Here is a 22,390-nt window from a genome sequence, read left to right on the forward strand (position 1 = left end):
ATTAGATGATGATATTCCAAAAGTGTATAAGACAGTTATTTATCACTTATATAAGTTTATGTGTTAATAGATTCGAAAACCCAGCCTGCAGGACAGGGATGACAAGTACTAGCTCGTGATCCCTTAGTCTCAGCCAAGAATTTATTGTACAATTAAGAGTTAATTAGGCCCAAAGCAATGGTGCTTGCTGTGTATGTTTTCCTTGTCCTGTGATAGCCTGGCTTGACTTGTTACAATGTGTTTCATGACCTTTAATTTAGTCTCTACGGAAATCGGAAATCGCTCAGCCCTGATAACCATGTATTTATTTGGCTTTAAGGTGGGAGTAGTACTGACTCAGGCCCTATCCTTTCTTGGTATTCTTTCTTCCAAGGCTTTCTCCTGCTGTCTCCCCTCTCTCTCCCTCTAACAGCCGGTTTCTCTTACTGTGGCTTTATGCAAAGCCTGCAACTGACAGGCTTAGGCTCCAGGGAAGAAAATCCTGGTATGAATTTGTCATCTAACCTGCTATTTTAAGTTTTCTCAAATATTTCTAATCAATGTTTTTACGAAAAGAGTCCTTATCTTTTAGAGATAATATGAAAATTGTTATGAATGAAATAATCTGATATTTGGAATTTGCTTCAAAATAATTTGGGGGAGGGAGTGAGAAGAGGTGGGGGGTCTATATGAAATAAGATTCGCCACAACTTGACAACTATTGAAACTGGAAAATGAGTACATGAGTTCATTATACTATCCTCCCTATTTTTGTATGTACTTGAAGTTTTCCATAATAAAAAGTTCAAAAGCACATGAAAACCTTCAAGGAAACTGTGAGAGAAAACAGAAGCTGTAGCTAATGCAAAGCAACTTTATATCAAGATCTCATGTGACTGATTTTAGTCAAGTAACTTCTGACCATATGAGTTAATTCCAACCAGATTTTCTACTAGGTTTCAACAATCAGGTAAGAATAATGCATGTAACTCTGCAGCTTTCTTTGTGGCTGAGTAAATAGCAAAAGTAAATGGAGAAAAGTGTACAAGCCTTAAAAAAAAGAAGAAAAAAGTCCACACATAAGATGGTCCATTTGAAAAGGATTCATTTTTTCCTTTGACTTGATATGAAATAAAGCCACCATTATCATCTCAGACTGATAAATTTCCTGCTAATTTGGCAGCATGTCTTATCCAGGTGCAAATCAACTCATCAGCTGGCCTTTTCCCGCTCGGGTCACCGTGTGAAGAGCAAAGCTGTTTTTCCCTTTCCTCCAACAAGGAGCACATAACTGAAGATCTCATACCTCTCCTGCCCTGCTGTGTCCCATAACTGCAGGTGGATTCTCTGGCCTCTGCCAATGGCTCCATCTGGCCCACTGGCTCTGTACACCTAAAATAGCAAAATGAAGGAGAAAAAGAGGACGTCTGAGACCAGTGAATTCTTCTCACGTTCCTATTCAGCACAACTCACCTAAGCATCAAACTTCTAAAGAAAATACTGTCTGGAATACAAGCTTGTTTGTATTTTATTCCAAATAACTGTCTTTGGATAATACAATAATTTGTATTAAAATATATATACACATTACATATTTTATAAATATATTATGAAATATATAAATAATACATAATTTATATAAAAAATAACAATCAGCTCACGTTTCCTCAAAGTTCCCTCAGGTCACTAGTTTCAGGAAATATTACCTTTCTATGATTTTCCCCGTCCCATCTTTAAAAAGCATTCTTAAAACAATTTTACAGGAAGCACTCCTGGAATGGCAGAGAAAGCACCTCTGAAAATCTCTTCCTCCACAAAAGCAATGAAAACACTGGCAAAAATTGTCAAAATCAACTTTTTCAGAACTCTGAAAATTAACAAAGGCTTGCAACATTCCAAAGAGCATTATTCAACAAAAGTGGCTAAATATCAGTAAAAACAGTAAGTTTTGTGCTGTTTTAATTTGTCCTATTCCCATCCCCCTCTTCCCAGCTCCACAGCAATGTTTAAAATCTACAGATGCACAACTATGGTACCTGTGAGAACCATCAGCGTAGCAGCCACTGTAGGCAATGGAGGCAGAACAGGTTTGGATCTCCCCAAAAGTCTCATCCCCAGAGAACCATCTGGAAGCTGCCTGTAAAGTTCCATTCCCAGGCCTTGTCTTTGTTTTATCTTACTCACAGCTTGCCCTATGAGAATAGCCCTATCCTCAAGGCATTTGTTGAAAACAATCAGCAGCAGCTATTTAACATCACAGCTACCAGAGGCAGCAATACCAGTCGCAACTAACAAAACTCTAGTCAAAAAACTAAAAAGAGAAAAAGTAGAAAATGAGATACCCACAGGGAGATTTGAAAAGCTCCAAAATATTCCTTGGAATCTACTAGGCCATGCTCCTGTGCAGGGCTATACACATGCCCAGGAAAGACCTGAAAAGATCCTAATCTCTCACCTCTGGCTGACCTTGAGGCTCTTCTCAAGCAGAAAGTGAAGGCTAAGGCCAAGTTGTGAACTGCCTGCAAGAGCATTAAGCACATGTCCCAACACACTCATAGAGCCCCTCAGAAAAAGCAGAGAGACTTACTGGTTCAAGAAATTTAAGAAACTCACTGTCCATTCATTAGCTGACCACTAAGTTATCTGAGCAGAGACTTCAGTGGCTGCACACAACAAAGAAGACAGATTTCACAGAATTAGCCTAGACATGTCACTAAACAAACAGCAGCAGCAGCAACAAAATCAGCAGCAAAAACAAGAAACCCTCAGAGGGGAGAGGAATCTGATTTCCAGAGTAGCCACATTGTATAACTTAAAATGTCGAGTTTTCAACAAAATGTATGAGACACACAAAGCAACAGGAAAGTATGGCCCATACAAATGGAAAAAAGCAACCAATAGAAACCATTCCTAAGGAAGCCCAGACGTTGAACTTATCAGACAAAGACTTTCAATCAGCTATTATAAATATGTTCAAAGAACTAAAGGAAATCATGCCTATAGAATTAAAGAAAAGTATGAGAACAATGCCTCACTAAATAGAGAATATCAATAAAGAGTAGATATTATAAAAAGAAGTAAATAGAAATTCTGGAATTGAAAAGTACAATGTCTAAAATACACTATTCACTAGAATATTCACCAGCAGGGCTCAATAGCAGGCTTGAACTGGCAGAAGAAATAATCAGTGAATTTGAAGATAGATCAATTGAGATTATCTAGTCTAAGGAACAGAAGGAAAAAAGAATGAAGAAAAGTGAAGAGAGTCTCAGAGACCTGTGAAACACCATCAAACATACCAACATATGCATACTGGAAATTCTATAAAAAGAGGAGAGTTAGAAAGAGGCAGACAAAATATGTGAAGAAACAATAGCCAAAAACCTCCCAAATTTAATGAAAAACATTCATCTGTACATTCAAAACTCAGTGAGCTTCAAGAAGGATAAACTCAGAAAGATTCACTAGACATATCATCATCAAACTGTCAAAATCCAAAGACAAACAGAGAATCTTAAAAGCAACAAGTGAAAAGTGATTCATCACTTACAAGAGACCCCCCCGATAAGACTAACAACTGATTTATCATTAGGAACAATGGGGGCAAAAAGGAAGTAGCAAAATGCTGAAAGAAAATAAACTATCAACTAAGAATTCTCCATCTAGCAAAGTTATTCTTTAAAATTGAAGGAGAAATTTTGACATCCCAGATAAACAAAAACTGAGAAAATTCATCACTAGCAGACCCGTCCTACAAGAAATAACAAAGATAGTGCTTCAAGCTGACATGAAAGGACAGTAGGCAGTAATTCAAATCCACACAAAAAAAGAAGAGCACCAGTAAGGGTAAATATAAAAGACAGTATAAATGTATTTTTGTAACTCTTTTCTTCCATTTATTAAAATACAACTTCATAAGTGATAATTATAAATCTGTATTGATGGGCACACAATGTATAAAGATGTAATTTGTATGACAATAACAGCACAAAGGGAGGAATGGAGCCATGTAAGAGCAAAGTTTTGTACAGTATTGAAATTAAGTTGGGATTAATTCAAACTAGATTGTTAAAAATAAGATAATAATTGTAATCCCCAGGGAAATATTAAGAAAATAAAAATATATAGTAAAAAAAATGACAAGGAAATTAAATGCTATACTAGAAAATATCCATACAACACAAAATAAAGCAGTCATGGAGAAACAGAGGAACAAAAAAAGACATACGACATATAGAAAATATGCAGCAAAATGGCAGATATAAATCCTATCTTCTGAGTAATTACAGTAAATGTAAATTGATTAAAAACTTCAAATGAAAGGCAGAAAATGGCAAAATTGATCCAAAAAAAAAACACGATCCAACTATATGCTGTCTACAAGAAACACACTATAGATTCAAAGACACAAAGAGGTTGTAATTAAAACGATGGAGAAAATATACCATGCAAATAGTAACCAACAGAGAGTTGGAGTGGCTATACTAATATCAGACAAAATAGACTTTAAGACAAAAATTGTTATTAGAGACAAAGCAGGATATTTTATAATGATAAAAGAATCAATCCATTAATAATATGTAGGGATAAAAAGGGAGAAATAAACAATTCAACAATAATATTTAGAGACTTTAATATTTCACTTTCAATAATGGGTAAAGCAAATAGTCAGATGAACAAGAAAAAAGAAGACTTATACAACACTGTAAACCAACTAGACATAACAGACATCTATAGAACACATCATCCAACAACTGCAGAATACACATTATTCTCAGGAACACATGAAACATTCTCAAGGATAGAGCATATGTTAGGTCATAAAACAAGCCTCAATAAATTTGAAAGACTGAAATCATACAAAGTATATTCTACAACTACAATGGAGTAAAATTAGAAACCATTAGCAGAATTTTGGAAAATTCAAAATATGTGGAAATGAAACAACATGGTCTTAAATAACCAATGGGTCAAAGAAGAAACACAAGGGAAACTAGAAAATATTTTTATTTATTTATTTATTTTTTTGTGTGTGAGGAAGATCAGCCCTGAGCTAACATCCATGCTAATCCTCCTCTTTTTGCTGAGGAAGACTGGCCCTGAGCTAACATCTATTGCCAATCCTCCTCCTTTTTTCCCCCAAAGCCCCAGTAGATAGTTGTATGTCATAGTTGCACATCCTTCTAGTTGCTGTATGTGGGACGTGGCCTCAGCATGGCTGGAGAAGCGGTGGGTCGGTGCGCGCCTGGGATCTGAACCTGGGCCGCCAGTAGCGGAGCCCGTGCACTTGACCACTAAGCCACGGGGCCGGCCCCAAAAATACTTTTAGATGCATGAAAACAAAAGCATGACATATGAAAAATTATCAAATGAACCTAAAGCAGTTCTCAGAGGGAAATTTATAGCAGTAAACACCTATATTAAAAAAGAAGAAAGATATCAAATCAATAACTTAACTGTCAACCTTAAGAAATTAGAAAAATAAGAGTAAACTAAACCCAAAGCAAACAGAAGGAAAGACAATAAATATTAGAGTGGAAATAAATTATCTTTTCTTTGAAAAGATCAACAAAATTGATAAACCTTTAGCTAGACTGACCAAGGATAAAAATAGAACACTCAAATTCAAAAAATCAGAAATGAAAGGACAACACTACCAACCTTACAGAAATAAAAAGATTATAAAGGAATACTATGAACAATTGTATGCCAACAATTAAATAACCTAAAAGAAATAGAGAAATTCCTAGACACAAACAACTGAAACTAATTCAAGAGGAAATAGAAAATTTAAATGGACCTATAACCAATAAGGAGACTGAATTTGTAATCAAAAAACTTCCCACAAAGAAAAGGCCAGGCCCAAATGTCTTCACTGGTGAATTCAACCAAATGTTTAGAGAAGAATTAACACTGATCCTTCCCAAACTCTTCCAAAATATAGAAAAGAAAGAAACACTTCCCAACTCATTTTATGAGGTCAATATTACCTTGATATCAAAACAGGAGATATCATGAAGAAAAAAAATCTACAGACCAATATCCATTCTGAAAATAGACACCAAAATACTAGCAAACAGAATCCAGCAACATATAAAAAGGATTATACACCATGACCAAGTGAAATTTATCACAGGAACAGCACAGTTGATTTAACATACAAAAATCAATCAATATAATACACCCTGATAATAAAAAACTAAAATCACATAAGCTTCTCAATAGATGCAGAAAAAGCATTGAAAAAATCCAACACTTTTCATGATAAAAACATTCAACAAATTAGGAATGGAAGGGAACATCCTCAACCTGATAAACAACATCTATGAAAACCCACGGCTTATATTATACTTAATGCTGAATGTCTGACTGCTCTCTCCAGATCAAAAACAAGACAGGATGTTCTCTCTCATCATTCCTATTCAGCATTTTACTAGAGGTTCTCACCAGGGCAATTAGGCCAGAAAAAGAAATAAAATATATCCAAATTGGAAAGGAAGAAGTAGAACAGAAGATGACATGATCTTGTATTTAGAAAATCCTAAGGAATAAATAGACACCCATATACACTCACATGCACACAATTAGAACTAATAAACAAGTTCAGCAAGGTTCTAGTATACAAGATCAATTTACAAAATAAATTGTATTTCTATACACTGCCAATGAACAATTCCAAAATGAAATTAAGAAAACAATTCAATTTACAATAGCACAAAAAAGATTAAGATACTTAAAAATAAATTTAACAAAGTAAAACTTATACTCTGAAAGCTACACAACATTGTTGAAAAAAATTAAGGAAGATCTAAATAAATGGAAAAACATCCCACATCCATGGCTTAATATTGTTAAGATACCAATACTTCTCCAAATTGAGCCATAGACTCAATGCAATCTCTATCAGAATCTCAGCTAGGTTCTTTGGAGAAATTGACAAGCTGACCCTAAAATTCATATGAAATTACAAGAAATCCAAAACAATCTTGAAAAAGAAGGACAAAGTGGGAGGATTCATATCTCCCAATTTCAAAACTTACTACAAAGCTACAATAATCAAGATAGTATAGTACTGGCATAAGGATAGACATATAGATAAATGGAATAGAATTGAGAGTCCAAAAATAAACCCTTACATTTGTGGTCAACAGATGTGCAGCAAGGGTGCCAAGACCATTTAGGGGGGAAAGAATAGTCTTTTCAACAAATGACGCTGGGACAAGTGGATATCCACATGCAAAAGGATGAAGTTGGACCCCTATTCAGACCAAACACAAAAATTAACTCAAAATGGATCATAGATCTAAATATAAGAGCTAAAACTATCTGCATATCATACATCTAATAAGAACATTTATGCAGAATATAAAAAGAACTCTGAAAATTGAACAAAAAGACAACCAATTTAGAAATAGGCAAAGGATCTGAATAGACATTTCTCCCAAGAAGATATACAAATGGCCAATCAGCATATGAAAAGAGGATTACTCAACAACATTCATCATTAGAGAAATTCAAGTCAAACTATAATGAGGTACCACTTTACACCTACTAGAATGGCTGTAATCAAATAAACAATAACAAGAATTGGTGAGGATATAGAGAAATTGGAACTCTCATACATTGCTGTTGAGAATGTAAAATAGTACAGGATCTTTGGAAAAATTTGGAAGTTCCTCTAAGTTAGAGAGTTGTCATAAGGGCTAATTAATTGTACTTCCAGGCATATACCGAAGAGAATTGAAAACATATGTTCACACAAAAAAAATGTATATCAATGTTAATAGAAGCACTATTCATAATAGCTAGAAAGTGAAACAACCCAAATGTCCATCAATGGATGACAAAATGTGGTATATCAATACAACAGAATATTATTTGGTCATAAAAAGGAATGAAGTTCTGATACATGCTGCAACATGGATGAACCTTGAAAACGTGATGCTAAGTGAAAGAAGCCAGACACAAAAAGCCACATATTCTATGATTCCATTCCAGAATAGGCAAACCCATACAGAGTAGATTTGTGGCTGCTAGTGGCTAAGGGGAGAAAAAATGGGGAATGACTGCTAAAGAAACTATGACTGTCATAGTTTCTTTTTGGGGTGATAAAATGTCCTAAAGTTAGCGGCGATGGTTGCGCAACTGTGAACATACTAAAAACCACTGAATTGTACACTTCAAATGAGTGAATTTCATGTTATGTGAATTATATCTCAATAAAACTATTTTGGGGAAAAAATAAGATTACAGAATGAGAACTAATAAATAATCACATAGATATATATTGATTCTACCGATTACATGTCAATACTAAAAATTTCATGAAGATCCTATTCTTACCTAACGGGTCTCCGAGAGTGGGAGAAAAGACCTCAGGTGGGTGGGAGGGAATGAATTCTCCTATCCTGGAAGCCAGAGACCCTGTATCTTTCCCATAGAATACGCTCCATAGAATACGCTTCATAGAATACGAAAGGTCTTTGTTACTAACCTCCTGACCACTTGTTGACCTGCTTCACGGTAACAGTCAATTTTTCAGCAAGAAATGTAGTCATGAAGAAGGCCATCTTCTCTCCTCTGCCACAATGACACAATAACCTCCAGCCTTCCCCTCCACCACTAGAGTAACTTTCAGTCTTGAGGTCCTTTTTTAAAAAAAAGAGCCTCTTCCCTCATCATTCTGCAGAACCTGCCTTATTCTCTTGGTTACTTCCAGGATCAACATGCACTGCCAGCATTCCCACTCCTACTCCAACCTCACCCCCTTGGCAGCAGTGATGAGCTCTGCCACTTAGTGTTCCCTATGGGATTCCTGAGCCTTAATTAAGAGAAAAGCCATTAAAAATTATATCAGAGGCGGAGGATATAGCCCACAAAACAGGCATATGAGGGGCAGGATGGTTTGTAGGCTTCATAACAAAGGTAGACAAATAACTTTGTAGAGTTCAGAAGGGAAGATACAAGCCCAAAAGGTACCAAGGGAAAATTAAAAAGAATCTTCACTTTTACTTTGTCTCCTTGGTTTTATATGAAGGGTCCTTCAGCACATTTTATCACTCCTTCACATTGCCCAGATTGAACATAATACACTTTCACACGTACTCTTTAATTGTAGATTCCAACCTTTGTCCTCCTAATTCCTACAAAGTAAACTAAACAGACAGGCAAATGTTGACTCAGAGATTACATTTTTATATAGAAGGATGTAGAACTTACCACTCTCTTTTCCCTGAAATCAATGCCCACTGTTGTGATAAACTTGGAGTTAAATTTACCATCTGTGTACTGGTAAAGTACACTGGTCTTCCCCACTCCAGAGTCTCCCAAAGCTAAAAACTTGATGAGGTAATCATAGTCTCCATCAGACATAATGAAGAACTCAGTGGTTCACCTGCAAAATACAAACAAATGCATATTTACTAAAAATCCATTAGAAAATAGAATCCTCCGTGAATAAAGTGACTTACTTTAATATCCAGTTCAACAAGTACTTCTATGTAACCCCTATATGTCTAAGGGTTCTGTGAAGAGGGGTTAGATATTATTCACTGACCCCAACGACCTAATAATTTGCTAGATGAGATGCTACTGAAATAGTAAATAACTAACAGTTTAGTTTAAATTTAACGTGCATATTATAGTACTGTTAAGACAAAAATTTCAAGTGAGAATGATAATCAAGAAGATAATGGTTACTAAGTCTTATATGCAGATTATATAGAACAAAAATTAACCAAAGAAAGAAGGCAGGAAGGAAAATGTTACAGGAATAATAATAATTCTTAGAGCGCAAGTGGTTCCAATTCTCCCTTCTTTTCAAAGTCTCCTGGTGCTGGCTCCTTGGTTTTTCTCTCTTTTTACTTGGACATCTAGGCAATTTCAATTATCCTATTCATTTTCACATGGCATTATAGTTCCCTCAAAGACAATGCTAAATTCACAAGTAAAATTTGGCTGGCAGCTTCCTTATATATTGTTATTATATAGTACATAATACATCAGACTTTTCTGGAATATCACTGCTCACTTGAGAACTGAGTTTCAGATTTGAGCAGTCACTGCTCAGAGACCACAGTTCAACAACGAAGGGCTCATTTCCTATACTTGCCTTGGTATTCTAATAAGAAATGTTACAATTCAGCTCTTCCATATTGACTAGAACAAAAGTCCATCTTAGAGAAGAAAAATTCTTGTTTTTATCAGCAAGCCCTAACCATGGTTATTTTTTATCTTTTGCAATCAGCACTTTCATGATTTGTTTTTATCCTCTAAATAGATTCAAACTATTCAAAATAACAGTCCAACTGAAAATGTAGTCTGTCTCTAGGGAAGGCTTACTTTTTTTTAACCTCCCATTTCTACCATCAATAAACCCTCCTGAAAAGCAGAAAAATAATCAGCTATCCCATTACCACTGACAACTACCTGCCCATTCAAACATACATATTCACCCATACACACACACATCAGATGCCCTATATTAGATGCTGCTGATTTTCCTCTCATTGGCCTCTTTTCACCCAGCCCATATCCAGAAATTTTACCACAACTCTCTATGCTTCCTATAGGATTATTTCTATAGATTTATAAAATTACCAAAAGCTCAGGCAAGGACATTTATTGATTTTCAAGGTTGCTTCCCCTACCCCATTCTCAATTTGGTGACTCACTTTATGCTCAAAAATCCTGAATGCTGAGCCACAAGAACTGCTGCCATGCACTTCCTCAGAGCACCTTAGTGTAGACCTGCGACCTCACATTCAGATATGGCTGGTCAGTTGGAAAGGGCAGAGCCTCTACAAACATTCATAATTCTATTTGCACAATATATAGAGCAACACTTTACAGACGACAGCTTTCCTATGTTATAGTGTCTGTATTCATAGGTGTAGGTTGCCAGTATTAATGGTATACAACAGAATTCCTTTCCAGAAGATGACCACTTGGGTACAAATAAATATTCTAGCATGTCAGATCACAGCATCTCACTTGACTCCAAGTTATTCAGAGATAAGAGCTAAGAATTGAAAAGCAGGTCCAGATAACATTTAATCATTTTGGGAGTTCCCCTCAAAATGAATAAGGAACCAAAAAGCAACTTCAAATTCTGCAATGAGAATGGTGCAAGAAGCCACTGTGGCTACCTTATTTCCCCTTTACTTTTAACTTGAAAAAAGTTAGTCATTTCTCTAACTATCCTTTCATATCATTTAAGGTACAGGAGAAAATGCTGTCATCAATGGCATCACTATTCCAGAATTCTCTAAACCCACTTGAATGGAATTCAAAGACAGATGAAACTACCACTACTGCACCAATATTTATTGTGTCTGGTTATCATGGGAGAAGAATCACACATGTAAGTCTACAAATGATCTTCATGAGCTTTGTTTTCTATTCATGTTGATACCAATACGTAACGGTTTGTTCCCAAACCAAGACATCATAAAAGAAGTGTTAACAAACCAAATACCACAACTGAAGGTACACATACCACCATCAGTATTAATCATGGTTTGCAATCTTCAGACTGCACCTTTAGACAATTGTCCGCCTTGTCGATCTGAAAATAAATGCTCAGACATTTCATTCTCTGGGTTCAGTTTTCTAAAGGATGAAACAGAACCCAGAAAGGTTAACTCATTTGCAGTCTAAGACGTAGGTCTCCTAATTCGAGGTCCAATGTCCATTTCACCCCAAGTTCTATGTCCATTACTCAAGTGTTTACAAATACATGTTGGGCTTAAAAGTGACAAGGTATGATTGTCATACAAAGTAACCTAACAGGAAACACATGACCTCTGATGTCAAGCAGAGCTGGGTTGAATCCCATGTCTCCCACATACCAGCTACTCATATGTCTTTGAGCCTTGGATTTTCAGGTTTCCATTCTTTGAAAAAAAAGATAATGTACACTACCTCACACTATTGTTCCAAGGATTGAATGAGCTACTCTTTGTGGAGTGCCCAGCACAATGCTTGGCATATGCTGGGTACTCGATAAATGTTAGCTCACTCCCTTTTCCTCATTCTGGACAAATCAGACTGGCTCTAAAGACCCACAACAATTTCCAAAATTGCCTATGGGCAGCTCAAAACACATATTTTTAGCAAAAAGATTGCTGACTGGCTCAGAGTAGTTTGCTGAGTCAACAAAGATCACCTTCAAATGAATTCTGATTTTTTTTTCTTTTCTTTTTGCCTGGTTCAAACCATTTTCAAGTCATTGTAAATAGATACATCAATTTCAAAAGCGTTATGGCCAGCTTAAAAACAGGTTCAAATCTGTATAAAAACACTCCAATCCATTCTAACAAGCTCATACTTGTTCAAAAGAATCTGAATGGTTCACAAATTCAGAGTGAAAGAGTTGAGTTCAAAGAGGTTCTACCTACAAAACCACTTCTGACTGATCTAAAACCACTTTGGCAAAAACCAGATGTATCTAACCAAAATCAAACCATTATTTGGGTCTGATTTTAACAACTCAAATTGCTTCAGACTAGTTTTAGCTAGCTCAAATAAGTTCTGACCTGGATGAGCAGGTTCTGACTGGCTCACATAAGGTTTGATTGGTTCAGAGTATATTTTACTGAATCAAGCTGGTCCTGACCAATTAAATCTGTTTCCAACTGGGTCATACTTGCTCTAATTTTATCAGACTGCTTGCAACTAGTTTAAGTCATCTATAAAATGGTTTCTATTGGCTTAGACTGGTAAAAACTAAGTTTTACTGTTTTTACGGTTCAAAACTGTCCAAATTGACTGATCCAATGTTCAAACAGTTCAAGACTAGAAATATAAAATGATTATCAGAAGCATGAAAAGCAATGGTTTGGTGCTTCAAACTTGTGCTTAAAAAACTTAAATTTTTACTTATAATTACCTCAATTGTAGACAGTCTATACCCCAAAATTTATCTCCACCACAGTCTAGTTTCTTTCTACACTTGAACAGCTCGTACACGTTGGAGTACAGTAAACAGGATGGAAGAAAGGAGTACCGGCAGAGGAGGACACGATAAATAACAGGGAAAGGTGATGAATGACCCAGGCTTCCTTGGTTGAGAACTCATCTCCCATTTTATCTTGGGGAGCTGGCAGCAAAACATCAATCCATGATCCAACAACAAAATAGAGAGTTCAACTGGGGAAAACCTTTAGCAAATCTGGAGGCTATGTAGAGTTCATCCTAAATTGGTCACAATAACCAGGCTGGTCTGGGTTAACAGAGACCAGAATTCCAAAAGGTAAGAAAGCTGCAAAGAGATAAAAGGATTCAGGGAGCAGGCAGGTCTTCAAATTGATAACAGAGATTTTTCAGGCTTTGGGCAAGGTATTGATGGTGACAGCTTCCTTATCTGAGCTTGCAGTCAGTTGGTCAAAGCCTGAATTGATGGAATCATTCCATCTTTCAGCAGAAAATAATTCTAGTCCATAGCAAACTACAACCCCAAACCCATCCTGCAGTCCCGTATGTGGTTGTCTCACCACTGCTTATCACCATGTGGTGAAGACGATAATGTTAAATTTCAACTGCTGGTAGGTCTTCATCCAGAACTGTCTTCATACTAAAAAACTTTTTGTTTCTTATTTTTGTCACTCAAGTCCTAAGTGGTGTTTCTGGGGCCTGTTCTCTAAAAAGAAAAGACTCTACTCCCCAAGTATGGAAATGACAAATTATTTTTATGTTGGCATTTTAAAGGAGAAAGGGAAACAGTAAAAACACACTGCAGAATTTGACATTTGGGGCACTGAAACAACATTTTGTGCACAACATTTCCAGCAAGTACTCTAGCCTATTGATGCTTGGGAAGCCAGTTCATCGAGTCCTCCCAGTTGCATTGATCTTGCTAAAAATGGGTCAAAAGCCTAGGTCAGATGCCCACATGTCAAGCACTTTACAGCGCAACAATCCTCATCACAGCCCTAAAGGCAGGTGATACATATACCACCAACACTCCCTCCCTCCAAAGGATCTCAGTGCCGTTGTATCACAGATGCCACAATGAGAGGATGAGTAAGTGGCTCTTGGGCAGTCTATCCACATGTTAACATGGGATCAATTCCAACATATAGTTGAGAGACCGAAAAAAGTGGAGGTTAAGAGCATGGACTCTAGAACCGAATCACTTGGATGTGAATCCAGTCATGTCATTTAGAAAATTTAATCTCTTTTGGCTTGGGTTCCTCATCTTAAAAATGGGAATGATATGCTATTTTATTAATTCTACCATGCATATGCTTTCTTATTTTAACTTCTTTATAATTGGGGTGCATCTTACATTTCACAGTCTTACAACCCATGACATCTTGCAATTGTCATTCAATGAGGTGGTACTGGTGATACAGTGGTGTGAAAACCTTTCACTAGCATCTTCTGACATGATCAAGAATGCACCACTGGGGCCAGCCTGGTGGCGTAGCGGATACATTCCCGCGCTGCGCTCTGGCAGCCTGGGGTTCACAGGTTCAGACCCCGGGTGCGGACCGACACACTGCTTGTCAAGCCATGCTGTGGCAGCATCCCATATAAAGTAGAGGAAGATGGGCACAGATGTTAGCCCAGGGCCAATCTTCCTCAGCAAAAAGAGGAGGATTGGCAATAGACGTTAGCTCGGGGCTAATCTTCCTCACAAAAAAAAAAAAAAAGAATCCACCATCAACACATTTAAGATTTGACAAAGCAAACAGTAAACCTATCTCAGCGGGCTGTTGTGAGGACTGAGTTAGTGTATATATACATATAAAGTTTAGAACAGTGCCTCACACACAGTAAGTCCTATATAAGTACTAACTGCTATTAGCCTCATCATCTAGCAATCTAGCTTTCCAAGATCAATATGCAGGCAATATTCCTTTCTTTCCTAGAACTGAGAGAAAGAGCTAAGCCCCTAAACTAAAAATTAATAAAATAAAAAATAAGGATCTATGAAGAGCACTTGAACCCAAGGTCACTTCTTTAAACTCTGTACCTCCTTCAGAAAGTAGCATCTAAATGCCCCAAGGAAATGTCTTCTAAAATGTCAAGTTTGCCCCCAATTTGGGACCTGCAAAAGACTTTCTTATTCAGCTCACTTCTATCTCTCCTCCTTACACAAATATTTTTTCAAAGTGCTCTCCACCTTCACTCTCATCAGATTAACAATAAGAAAGCAAGGAACACCCACTTCTTCAACATATACTATATGGTGATAATTGCCTGGTGAGAGAAAGTCAATGATCTTCTTCCTTATTTAAAAAATAAAATATATTTTAATTGTTTTCCAGGGAATAAGAAAGATGAGAGCAGTTTCAGTTAAGAGCAAAGGTGAAAGATCTATTTTTCTCTCTCACACACAACACACACACACACACACACACACACACACCCCATAGCCCAAATTCTCTGTGAAGCTTCCTATTAAAGTCGATCATAGACTCCAACCTTAGGAGCCCCTATCATTAGGCAGAATCATCCTAAAACTACTCAAAATAAGCCAGCCATTTCTTGAAAGCCAAATTTTCCCTCTATCACCCATATTTAGTACAGAGAGTAAAAAAAAAGGGAGGGATAATATTAACTGAATAACTACTATATTTCACAAACAGCACTAGACATGCACAATTTTATTTTATCTGCTCATCATCCTTAAAGGGAACTTAATGTCTGTACAAGACTTATACTACATAGAGAGCCATGTTTTCTTAATGTGATGACAAGTAGGCCTGAGTTCAAATTCTGACTCTTCTTTGGTGACATGGTCCAAGTTCTTTAAGCTTACATTCTTTCAACTGTAAAATGGAGTTAACAACATTACTAACCTCATTTGGTTATTTAAGGATGAATTGCCACTATTCACAGAAAGCTTTTAGCACAGTGCTTGGTCTGTGTTGAGTGTTCAATACGTAATTGAAACTTGTCTTTAGCAATACTATTACTAATAGCCTCATCAAGTTCTTTATTAGCAAAGCATGTAATTTTATAACCTATTCTTCATTTAGCCTATTCTGAATTTTTAGAAAAATCATAGAAAGAAATTCAATTTATGTGCAATCACTTAAACGGGGTTTCTATGCATCACAAAAGCTACCTTGGCATTCCAATCAAATGATAAGTTTTATCTGTGTGATTTTTGGCAGTTTCAGAGCTGGAGCGTTCATCAGTTGAATGCTCTAATTTCCAGAAGAGGGAAACTGAGGCCCAGAGAAGGCAAGTGAACTGTCTGAAATCAACCAGCTGATTAGATACGGGGCTGAGCTAAGATCCCAAGTCTCCTAAATTCCAGTCCTGTATCCTGTTCTAACATACCAAGATTTTTGTTCTTTCTCTATCCCTTCCTTCAAAGCCAAGAACCTCAGTTATAGTTGCTTTGATTCAGGAATCAAAAGTTTTCTGTGCTGCCAGCAGCTGAGGAGTGATAAATTGCTTTATGACTAAGACTTGGACTCAGAGATGTTGGGATGAAGGATCTGTACTTCTGTCCCTGCAGCCCCTCTATCACAAAGCCCTTCCTTCTGATGGGTTCCCCCAAGGAAAGAAGTCAGAAACTGAGAGTTTGTTTGCCTCTCATTGGTCATAGCAAATCCAAGAAAATATAAACCTTGATATTGCACCACCTCCTGTAAATTCTCTTTGTGTCTTTCTTTCCTATGGTTTCAAACTGGAAAGAAAAATAATGCATTTTTTCATTTCCCTGTAGACTTGTTTGGTGTTGATATTGGTATTTTCCTCTCAATTCAAGATTATTTTTTCTGGTGCTACCTCTGTAAAGGTACTTCTGGCTCTCTCACTTGCTCCTTCATTCAACAAATATTTATTGAATGCTTATGCTGTGCTTGGTGCCAGAGTACAATGAGGAGCCAATACTCAACATGGAAAATGCCTTTTCTTATTCCTTCCTTACCTTAGACCTTACACTTTTAGCCATGTCTCAATCTAAGTTCTCCTAATGACTCTACCTGCTTCGTTGGGTTTTCAAAGAAGCCAATCCTTATCAACATTTAAACTTTGCTCATAAACATAACAAAACATGACACCAATATTCATATCTCCACATTGCTTTTTCCCTGCAGATAACGTGCACAAGTCACATGTTTGGCATGCACGTGAAGATGTGAAAGGAACAAAAATGTGAAGGTCAACAGAGAATAAATAAAGAGAAAATTTTAAAAAGAGAAACATGAGGTATATTATAAAGAATTTTTTTACTGGAAAATATTTTGAATTTCTTAGAATGGTTAATAAAATATTACAGTGTTCTTATATATATAGCTTGTGGACTTCACCTGCTCTGGCCCAAAGTGATTTCTATGTAGAAATAGGGACATGTGAATATAACTACTACTTCTCAGATAACAGCACAGAGCATCAGTATTTTTGAGAACTGTAGTGCCACATGTTCCTTCATACATTTTAATGTTCCCTTATCCAGGAATTCATTTGGAGAAAAACGTTCACTTACCAAGGACTGTCATAGAACTATAAAGTCTATCAATGATTTTTAAGTTTAAGTTAAAAAGCAGTAGGCTTTTGTTTTTTTATGTCTTACCCACTGTTGACCGATATTTGGCATTCTGGAGGACACGCATAATGAAGACAGCAGAAAAAGGGAAGAGAAGTCACACACAGTGGGGCAGGATAGAAGAGGCATTTTATGATGTACCAAGACACGAGTAGGGGCAACTTGTGTTTACCAAATAAGCCCTGGCTACAACTCTCTCAGACCACTGTAATTCCTATACCCTGAAGTGAAACACATCTCCTTTCACTACAAAAGCAAGATGTGTTCTGCCCAGTAGTGGGGCTCCTGATTTCCACAAGAGGAGACGCCCTCTGCCCTCTGCACACGTGAGCTTCCTCTTTCAATTTCTGGTCTAGGTGTGAGTAGATAGGTTTCTGCTCTCCTGACTAGGGAGAGAGTAGAATAGAGGAAATTATAAACAAGAGCTTGTCTTATTTGTGCAAAGATCTCAGGCAGAGAGAAGTGGAAATCGAATGGCTTTGAAAAATAGAAGAATATTGGAATCTAGCTCTCCTTTGTCTCCTTATTGAAAGATGAGCATGATTTTCTCCAAATTCAGAATATTAGATTGCAACTGCATTAGGTATTCACCTATAACCTACAATTCATAAGTACATTCCTATCAAGAGTGTTTTGTAGTAATATCATAGATCCATCCTTAACAGTGAGGGGAGATGTTCATGGCTAAAAAGTGACAGCACCTAAATTTGCATATCATTTCGCTTAAGATTTATAAATGTGCCTGCTACACAGGAACAGTCCATTTTCCCCATTTAAACAAAGTGAAAAGACTAACTTCTAGCAGATGGTGATACTCAAACATAGCAAGTTCTTCAGAGAAAAAATAAAATTATCTGCAAATACTGTTGAATTAAATATATATTTCCACATGTTGCCAGGACATCCAAACATATCCTCATTTGTAGAAGCTTCCTCCAGACATTTGCAAATTCTTTATGAGTATTAAAGAGAAAGACCAAGAAAAAGAAAAAATAAGCAATCTCAATCCAGATGCTGACCTACTATTTCCGTAATGTTACCATCACCTCAGTAGGTGACCAATATAACCCAGCAAACAAATAATACAAACAATGATACTTTTGGAAAAAGGGGGCACTGGAATGACTCTTGAAAGTTGAAAATGTTCTTCTGGAAGACGATAGTCAGTGATCCAAATGAGATACTGGCTTTTTTTTTTTTTTTTTTTAATTTATAGAGAGCATTGATTCATTTACTCAAGAGACATTATTTGTTGCATAAGCCTCTTTTAGAATCATAATATGAGCGTTTATAAGAATTTATGGAAAGTGAATTTACTAAAACACTGGGTATTATATTACTTACAATTTGTGATGAGTACTTCTTGTTTTATAGACATAGGGTAACAGGAAAAAGGACACACTATAGAATGTGTCATTTGTAAAATATAGGCAGTACAGTGGCAATAGGAGTGGCTGTTTGGTTTGCTGAGTAATATTTCAAATAATTTGAAAGCAGCCCCATAATGGACACAACCATATGTCACTGCAGTGGAAATGTCCAACCCATGGCTAAATGTGCTTCTTAACAGCTGGGAAGTCTCTAACAATTCAATAGAAGTGCAAAATCTGTAACGTCTACTCCTACTCAGTGGTTGCTTTTTGTGAGCATATAGAAGACAGTGATAACAGGCGTTGGAGTCACGGTTCCCTAAACCTAAACAACAGGACACCACCACCTACCTGTGTAAAGTGAGTAGCAAAATGCCTGATGGAGATGAATATATCATAGTTGTTCTTGTGACTACAACAGATTAAGGCTTGAACACTGATCTGATGACTTTAAACCTGGTGCTTTTTCCACTATACCTTAAGAATGACACTGAAACTTCATAAAACTCAAAGAACGGAGTGAAAATATTTTCCAAAAGAGGAAAAGGAGGACTGACTTAAGCTACCTAGAAGGTAGGTATCTTTGAGTCCAACTGGTTAACAGAGGGAATTCTACTATTAAGCTCCACAGAGGTAAAGCGAAGAGCTGTCAGCTACATCAGAGTGCCACCAAAGTTCTGGGCCTGAGACTCAAAGGTGGAAATATTAGGAGTGACAGTGCTGCCACTGCAGCCAGGACTGAAAGCATTACAAATCAAGTAGCACTCGAAGGACTTGAAATTGGAAAGTGCATTTCCAAGGTTGCAAAACACAGAACACCTTTCCATTTTTGATCTAGAAATGGAGTCGGGGGTTCTGCCAAGCCTAGTCCTCCCAGGACATGGGACACGAGTGGTAAGGCCTTTGACCAATGCAGCCCAGCTCTCCTCTTGCATCTCACCTGCCTCAAGTTTTTCATGTGCTACAACACAAGAAATCATTTTCTTGACTTTTTAAACAAAGGACACAGACCATATTTCAACTCTTCTGAGCTGAGATATGCCGTAACTGCATACTTGCAGGAACTGTGAACAGTAAGGGCTCCCACCCCACTCACCATACTCCAAATGGTAAGAAGAACCATCAGTTTGGCATAGATACGTACAAAGGCTACTAAGATGCACCAGATACAGCTGCACTTCTCCCTTGTCCTACCTACCCTGCATCCTCACTGACCACATCAGAGCATAGCTGTTTCAGACCCCAGGAATATGCTCTTCAGTTACATCCTGGATTTCCATCTCTTCACAGCTGGTTTTCTTTTCTACAGTCAGACATCCACCCTATGACAGCCCCATATGGGTTCTAACAGGCCCACTTCTAACCATTACCCCTGAGCCATGGCTTCTCTACTCTTTTTTTCCTTTTCCGGGTTTCTTGTCCCTCATCTTGAAGCACTCTTCCCAAATTCCAGTGTTTGTGTGCAGAAACTGACCTTATATACTAACACCACCAGTGAATACATGCTTTCTTGTAACGCAGTGAGCTGCCATGTTAACTTCAAGGTATTGGAGCCTCCTCAATAAGCCCATGTACTGCTGCGTCTTCAGCGACTTCTGCTTTTCCAATAAGGAAAGTTTTCTCCTAGCTACACCTGGGAATAGAATCATTTCAGAAACCCAGTGCTTCTCAACACTGTGCTGGTTTTGGTTTTACCATAATGTTAATGAAAAGGCAGCATACTGATAAAAGTTTAAAACATGAGTTTAAACACTAGTATCTATAAATATTTCCAGCATATACGAACTTATTTCTTTTATTTTTTAAAATTATTTATTTATTTATTTTTTCCCCCAAAGCCCCAGTAGATAGTTGTATGTCATAGCTGCACATCCTTCTAGTTGCTGTATGTAGGACGCGGCCTCAGCATGGCCGGAGGAGCGGTGCGTCGGTGGGCGCCTGGGATCGAACCCGGGCCGCCAGCAGCGGAGCGCGCGCACTTAACCGCTAAGCCACGGGGCCGGCCCACTTATTTCTTTTAAAAACAGTGAAATAGGCTCAGAAAATCAAACTATTTCTTGATATTTTAACATCACCAAAACAATGACACTAGGATTCTTAGCCTCTCCCATTAGGCGTCAGTAAGCTATAGACAGGCAGCCATAGGTCTTTTTGGTCCTCATCAGGTCTACTCTCCATTAATATATTTATAACGTGTTTAACCACTCCCTAAATATCATATTCTTTAATAGCTGAATCAAAAGGAAAGAAAAGAAACTCACCTAATGGACAAGGTCTAATCAGATGTGCTTCTTTACTAATTCTCAAGAAGTCTTTCCTTATTCCACCTACTCAGTATGTGGTTTTAGAATGACTGTTTGCATTTCTATCAGCAGCTGTTTACAGAATGGGGTGTGCCTTGGGTTTACTTATGCAAAAGGACTGAGGAACTACAATGAACTTGCAAGCCATCCAGCCAATTTCTAAATCAGCCTGTCAGGTCACAATCGGCTTTCTTGTTATTGTTGTTGTTGATTTCTAATTTTATTGCATTTTCATCAGTAAATATGTTCTGCATAATATCAAATTTTGGGGAGATTTGTTAAGATGAGTTAAGTTTACTGAATGCTCCATGATTCTGTGAAAAGGATCTGTGAATCCTGTTTGTTGGATGCAGAATTACATACATACTAGTTTAAATTAGTTTGTTGTCTTTTTCAATCTGATATATCCTTATCTATGTTTTGCTACATCATCTGTTAGTTTATGAGAAAAGTGTGTTAAAAAACTGGGTCATATTTATTTTTAGAAAAGAAGCCCAAGGTAATGTCTTAAAGATGAATATAAAGCATCATAAAAGAACAAGGCATTGTGGTCCTTATTCAGAGAGGCATTAAATCTGTGGTCTTCAATCTACGTTCTGTGGAATCCTGGGATCCATAGAGGTACTTTAACAGTTCTGTAAACTTTTGTTCAAATGTCCTTTTTCCCTTTGTTATTTTTTTAACTGGAATAAAAACTCTTACAGTCAAATGAGTTATACACCAGATTTAGAGACCTCCAAACTGTTCACTTATGCTGCTTGGCTAAGTCATTTGCTTCTGCCTTTAGTGTATACATGTTATTTGAAATTCTGATAAATATGTCTTTAACTGAGAAGTCTGTAATTTGCACTAGCTTTTTCTTTTTTCTTTCCTTTTTTTTTTTAATTCAGAGTGGATTTATGTGTCCACTCTTGTGAAATTATTTAAAGAAGTATATGTGAGCCACACTCAATAAACGAACAAATAGCAAGGCTCAGGCACATCTGTTCAGCACATGTTTGCTTTCATCCTGTTAGGACATTCAATTGGGCAATAAAGAATGAACACAATATGTTGCATCATAACATTTTATTATAGATCACTGTAAAGATTATTTTACGTTTTGGGAGCTTTTTGTCTGACTTCTATAAATATAATAGAGCTATTCTAAGTTTGGGTTACTTCTTATCTATAGCAGATCAATGTCTTCACAGCCAGCTGGGTACTCCTGCATATGGTCTCAAAAAACCTAC

At 37.0% G+C, this 22,390-nt stretch overlaps 1 protein-coding gene across 3 annotated transcripts in view; it reads right to left on the bottom strand.

Annotated features, from left to right (window-relative positions):
* RAB27A (RAB27A, member RAS oncogene family) overlaps window positions 1–22,390 on the bottom strand; it is a 63,566-nt gene that overhangs the window by 15,307 nt on the left and 25,869 nt on the right. For 2 of the 3 annotated variants that reach the window (XM_014780732.2, XM_087427489.1), the window contains exons 2-3: window positions 9,199–9,373; window positions 1,286–1,371 (exon numbers count right to left, since the gene is read on the bottom strand). In XM_014780732.2, the coding sequence (XP_014636218.1) occupies window positions 1,286–1,371; window positions 9,199–9,351 (239 nt within the window). In that variant the 5' untranslated portion in view covers window positions 9,352–9,373. Of the gene's footprint in view, window positions 1–1,285; window positions 1,372–9,198; window positions 9,374–21,116; window positions 21,170–22,390 lie in introns of those variants that run through there. The other variant, XM_087427484.1, reaches the window with a different exon arrangement.

This window comes from Ceratotherium simum, chromosome 3 (genome assembly GCF_057802395.1).
Source record: "Ceratotherium simum simum isolate JZ-2026a chromosome 3, ASM5780239v1, whole genome shotgun sequence".
NCBI lineage: Eukaryota > Metazoa > Chordata > Mammalia > Perissodactyla > Rhinocerotidae > Ceratotherium > Ceratotherium simum.